This window comes from Vicia villosa, linkage group LG2, assembly GCF_029867415.1.
Source record: "Vicia villosa cultivar HV-30 ecotype Madison, WI linkage group LG2, Vvil1.0, whole genome shotgun sequence".
NCBI classification, from domain to species: Eukaryota; Viridiplantae; Streptophyta; class Magnoliopsida; order Fabales; family Fabaceae; genus Vicia; species Vicia villosa.
Genome location: NC_081181.1, coordinates 221,836,292 through 221,842,581, shown reverse-complemented (window position 1 = coordinate 221,842,581; position 6,290 = coordinate 221,836,292). Strand labels below are relative to the sequence as shown.

Sequence of the window (6,290 nt, the reverse complement as noted above, 5' to 3'; positions counted from 1 at the left end):
TATGAGAGAAACATATTCCCGTTTTTTGCAACTAACCTCACTAAATCGACGATCTCAGATTCGTTAACTGTCAGATCGAACTCAAATTTGGAGAGCGGATTTGCAACACCTGTATCTAACTTTTGACCAATCATAATTTCAAAATAATGTATGAGCTAGAGATATCTGCTATGCACTGAAGCTGCATATTTGATTAATTTTTCAACTTTTTTATTTTTATTTGAAAATTAGTTTGATTTGTGATTTGCGGTTGTTTGCACTAGTTTGTGATTTACTTGAAGATTCTTTTGTACTCTTAATTGATTATAGTGGAACTATTTGTTTGGTCTGGACGACTCGTAGTTTTAAATCTCATATTCTCATATTGAGGGGTTTTGACGTTAAAATATCAGTGACTTTTTTAGCCTTTATTTGTTCAATCTACTATCTTATATGGTCTTATATTTGTTATTGATACTCAAGATTCCTAAAAATATGGAGAATTTTATATTCGTAGCATATCGGTCTTTTATTATGTTTTAATTTTCCATCACATGAATCAATCAGTAATAGTTAAATATAATTTTAATTTTTTATACCTTAGTAGAATTTTTATTTTTTAATTAGTATATATAACAATAATAAGTAAATAAATAATATTATAACTTTCTAACCTAAAAGAAATTGATTCACCAAAACTAGAGTATATCTGTATATGTCAACCATTTACATTCCTTCTCTCTTTATTATATAAATAAATATCACCTCTTTCAACCGTAAATATCACCTCTCATCAAAATTTAGTTATTCAAGTCTTCCATATCTATCAAACATAAGAATAAATAAATAAAACATTTCAAAAGATTTTGTGTTTGCTGTTTTAATATTTTCAACGATGATTGCTTTTGTTCAAGCAGGATAGCTTCCAAATGTAATCTGACACAAAATTATTGTCATTTTGATGCACTAAATATGTGCTAATAATATTATGATATTAATTTTCAAGTTAAGATAAAAAAAAAACAATACCAATAAATATTATTTAAAAATAGAGTGACTTTCAAATTGTTTCTAATGCAATCAATCTAAATGAGTAAAACTTGGAATTCAAGATTACCCGAAAGTTTCTCTGCTCCTCACAAACACAATATTGCACCCAATCACAATCTCATCACCCATGCCAGTTTCAATGTCCTTTCTTTATCAGATTTTGTTTTATGAAACCTCCAAAACGAAGATTCTTTTCAAAAACAACATTATCCTTTTTTTTTTTTTTTTTCATTTATGACAGGATGGTCTTTTGGAGTTTCACCACCACCTCAAAAGTAGTCATCATACTCCTAAGCCTCCTGTCCCTCCTTCAACCCTTAACCTCAATCCGCCTTGGCCTTGTCCGTTTACCCTTACCGGACCTCCCTTCTTTTCGCGAAGCTCCGGCTTTCCGAAACGGCGAAGGATGTGGCTCATCAGAAGCTGACCGGATAAACGTTGCCATGACGCTAGATGTCAATTACCTCCGTGGCACAATGGCTGCAGTTTTGTCCATGTTACAACATTCAACATGTCCGGAAAATCTTGCTTTTTACTTTTTATCTGCTCATGAATCTCCGGAACTATTCACAAGCATAAAATCAACGTTCCCTTATCTAAACATGACGATTTATAGGTTCGAATCTAACCGTGTACGCGGCAAGATATCAAAGTCCATACGACAAGCATTGGATCAACCTTTGAATTACGCAAGGATATATCTCGCAGATACAATACCGGAGAATGTAAAACGTGTTATATATTTAGATTCCGACCTTGTCGTGGTTGATGATATAGCTAAACTTTGGGGTGTAGACATGGAAGGAAAAATAGTGGCTGCACCAGAATACTGCCATGCAAATTTCACGTTGTATTTCACGGATCAGTTTTGGCGGGATCCTGTTCTTTCGAAGACGTTTAAAGGAAGAAACCCGTGTTATTTCAACACTGGTGTGATGGTAATGGATGTGGAGAAATGGAGAAAAGAGAAATACACAGAGAAAGTTGAAGAATGGATGGCGGTGCAGAAGCAACGTAAGAGGATATATCATTTAGGTTCTCTTCCACCATTTTTGTTGGTTTTGGCGGGAAACATAAAAGCGGTTGATCATAGATGGAACCAACATGGATTAGGTGGAGATAACCTTGAAGGCAAATGTAGAAGCTTACATCCAGGGCCTATAAGTTTGTTACATTGGAGTGGAAAGGGAAAACCATGGTTGAGGTTGGATTCTAGAAAGCCTTGCATTGTGGATCATTTATGGGCTCCTTATGATCTATATCGATCTTCGAGACATTTTTTCGAAGAATGATTTGAGAAATGGGATGGTGAAGAGAGAGTTCTATAATGATGAGAAAGGGTTGTTGGATTAATATCTATAACTCAAATTTTGTTGACAGGAAATGGAACTAATTAAACAAACCTCCAAGAATATTGGAGTTATACATTGTTCTTTTGTTCCCTTTCTTTGTCTTTTAGTTTTTTTTTTTCTTCATTTTTTGCTCATAGTGATTGTAAAAGCATGCCAATAATCAAGTTGCGCTGATTAATTAGTCTAAGAGTTAAAAAAAATGTTATTGGGTGGTTGGTGATATTAGTTTGGAAAACATTGTTAGGGTCCAATTCAAATCATATGTGCAAAAAATAAACCTTCAGCAACATGCAAGCTTCATGTTAGCAATGTTGTTATTTATATTTTTTTGGTCTCTTTCTTTGTCTTTAGTAATTTTCTATTCATGTTCTTATGTGGATGATGCAATTTTCATATGCTTAAAATCTTAGAGGGTAAAAAATAAAGCATAAAATAGTTATGGCAAATGTATAGTTAACTTATCTCGATTCATCCAAATGGTTATTAAAGAATTAGTGTAAAAGGTTTGTTTCAATAGTGATGCTAAATAGTAGAAGCTTGAATTATAAGAAATGCAAGAACTTTTGTTTGTCTCAATGTTTTAAACTCCTTAATTATACTAGATCATAGGGGTGTTATTATAACTCTTTTTATATTAAATTCTTCTTCTTTTTTTAGTTTCTCTTTCTTTATATTAAAAAGCTTTAACGAAAAGAGATACAAGAGGGAGAGGGCAGTTCGGTTGATTGTGATTCTGGGAGCTCTTCCTCCTTTCCACCCTTTGCACATTGGGCCTTCAACACAATCTTATTCAAGGCCCAATCTCTATAGTTTAACCCGTTCATTTTTTTCCTGTGGGAATTTCTTTATAGACCCATATACCTTCTTAGGGATTTCTAGCAAAGTTTTTATTCTTCCTGAATTCGAAAATGCATCTTCGAACGCAGCAAATTTATGATTTTTAGTGTCTTCGGATATGCATATCTGAATAACCCAATTTTTGGTGTAAATTTTTCGAATATACTTATCTGAAATAACTCAATATTTGTTAAAATAAATAAAATCAAGGTGAATCAATACAACTAATAGTATAATTAATTGTATTAATCAAAATATATAATTAAATATATATCAAGATATAATAATAATATCAACTTATTAAATATTTAAATCTACCCATTGTTTTCATATAAAATTAATTAAAAAAAAGGTTAATATAAATTAAAAATTATAATGTTAATAGGAAGATATCTTTAACACAATAATTTTATTAATTATAATGCATAATGTTGTAGTCATTTAAAAAATTTGTGACAAATAAATTAGAGAATATCTCATTACACTCCTTGAATCTCTTAGCCACCTGGAAAAATTTTAATTTGGCCTCTTGCTTCCGTAGATGCACTTCCAGAAGCACCTTTTTTTTCAAAAAAAATTTTTTTTCCGTAGGTACATCTACAGAACGTGTTTAGACAGAGTGTTCCGTAGATGCATCTACTGAAAAGTCTGCTAAATTTTCAAATGACGTATCACTCAAAAACTCAATTTGTATACCAACAATGGAAAACCCAATTACAATAAATTAAAGTAATGCAATTTAAACACAATAGTAAATAGTACACCATAAAAACACATCGTATAAATCGTCGAGTAATAATGTCGAATACATATATCAATATCTCGTACATAAATAAAATCAAAATACATATATCAAATAAATGACATGCATCACTACTGTGTGCGTTGGACATCATCCTGCGCCTCTCCGCTGCCTCTGGCCCCGCCTCCGCCTCTACGTCTACCGCGCCATCTACTGGCTACTCTGCCTCTACTGTCAAGTGCCCCACCTGTCCTGGAAGGGTTTCTACGATACAAAAATGCCTCCTCTGCCACCCTAATAATACCCCTTACAAGACGCAGGCCAGCAGACCCCTCAGGGAAGAAACCATCGGCAATGTCTGCCCGCGCCATGTCAGCTATCTCACAACACCGAGGAAGAACATCTTAAGTGTGGTCAATCTGAGCCTGATGAGCCAACATAATCTCCTCGTGGGTTGGTCTGGACGGTGATCCAGGTGCAGTGGGAAGCATGTATGGGTGCGACACTCTGTAGTATCATGTGATGTACCCGTCGACGCAACTCCAATCCCTCTCAGATGTGGTCTCCCGAGCCTCGGCAGGAACCAAGTGGTGCTTCCAGTCTGCAAAGACCTCTTCTAGCTGCCAACGAGTCATGGCGATAGGAGCGGAGTCAGAAGGCAGGCGAGGTATGGTCTGCTGGTAGCCGAACTGACGCATGACGCGCTTTAGAAGATAACGAACAATGATGGTTGAATTGGCATCCAACCATACACAATATAGTACAATCTCATCAAACGGAACCGTCTCATGGTGATCAGTGTAGCAGTCGAAGTGGATGTCCTCAGCAGCCATGCGGTCAAGACAGTGCCGGTAAGGATCCGACACTTGGTTCCCTCTGAGGGGAGACGAAGGCTTTGGCACACGGTATGTCCTCAGTGTAACCCGACACCTCTCCCCAACCAATAATATTGGGGGAGTGTTGTAGTATTCAAGCCTGAAAAAAAAGGTGATAAAACATACTATCACAAATATATAAAAAACTTTGAGAAAATATAGAAGGATATAAGACTGTTACTACTAAGAGGATACAGTTGCTAGCCACAGTCCTCGCCTTCCACAAGCATCCCTCTCTGAGTCTGTGATAGGTGTACGCAGTGTAGTCTCTCCCTAATTGTACTCACGGACACGTGTGAGGTCTGATAAGTATGTCACGTAAACGACGTCTGTGTACGTCGAGCTCGTATCCACAAAGAGCTGAGTGCCTTAAAAAATATAGTAAGTAAGTCCTCAGCACTCGCTCTCTGTGTATATCAGTCTCTGCCTCTTCACTAGTAGACTGATGTACCGCAAGAAGCTCCTCATCATATATGTGCTGAAAGGCGTGAAACCTCCCGTGCACCTCGCGAGTCCTCTCCACCTCCTCAAGCGCATCAACAAGATCAACCTCCAGCTCCTCAATCAGGATCTTCATCGCTTCCTCCTTCGTCAGCCTACCGTGACTAAGGAGGATACCCCTGATAGGTAGATGCAGGAGGCATGCAATATCGTCCATAGTGATGATAATCTCAACGTGAGGAAGATGAAAGGATGAGGTCTCTGGAAGCCACGTCTCCGCAAATGCAACTAGCATCACGTTATGAATTGTCTGAAAGCCGATCGAGCAGAGGTCCCTCAGACCAGAAGATGCGAGTGCATCCCGGAATCACAGCTCGTTAGGTTTCACGACCGCAGCAATCTTCCGGCCGTGGTTGTAGAACCTCTAGAGATCCCTCTCCTGAAATTTTCCAAAAAAACACTATTATCTTCAAGCAAAGTCATAAACTGAATTAAAAAGATAATAAGTAATAAACAAAGAAAATTTACCTCCCTCTCCCAGATATGCCTAGCCGAATGATCTGCAGACCCTGCCAGTAGGGACGCATCTATAGGACCCCCTAGGTACCAGACAGGCTCCGGCACTAGATCATCCTTGCGTAGCTCAGCATATGGCACCGAAGATCCTACAACATTCGTCACTAGCACAGGCACGAATGTAGAGGAACTGCCCCGTTGACGTCTGCGGGCGGCATACATCTTTGAGGAACCCTCTGCATCATCCTGAGGCCTTTGTGATGTAGTAGTAGATGAAGTAGTAGATGGAGTAGGCCTCTCAACTGGAACGGACGGAGAAGGCCTGTCAATTGGAAGGGATGAAGACGGCTCTGCTGGAACAGGTGTTGCAGGTACATCAGGTGTATCAGGTACATCCGCTGAAACAACAACTCCATCCTTCACCTGTGATACTACACGCATCCGTTCACGCTGCACGAATGCATGTTGTGCAGTCCTCCCATGTATAACTTTGTCTAG

The 6,290-nt window shown here is 37.8% G+C and overlaps 2 protein-coding genes across 2 annotated transcripts; one reads left to right on the top strand and one right to left on the bottom strand.

Annotated features, from left to right (window-relative positions):
• The first annotated feature begins 1,194 nt into the window (after positions 1-1,194).
• LOC131648310 (probable galacturonosyltransferase-like 4) lies at positions 1,195-2,704 on the top strand. The gene has a single exon (XM_058918083.1). It carries the CDS (start codon positions 1,197-1,199, stop codon positions 2,319-2,321), a length of 1,125 nt encoding a protein of 374 aa, XP_058774066.1. The 5' UTR covers positions 1,195-1,196; the 3' UTR covers positions 2,322-2,704.
• Positions 2,705-4,475: 1,771 nt separating this feature from the next.
• Positions 4,476-5,571, bottom strand: LOC131651420 (uncharacterized). Its single transcript, XM_058921087.1, has 2 exons — positions 5,123-5,571; positions 4,476-4,935 (listed from the first exon to the last, which is right to left on the bottom strand). Exons 1-2 carry the CDS (start codon positions 5,569-5,571, stop codon positions 4,476-4,478), a joined length of 909 nt encoding a protein of 302 aa, XP_058777070.1.
• Between the last annotated feature and the right edge of the window lie 719 nt (positions 5,572-6,290).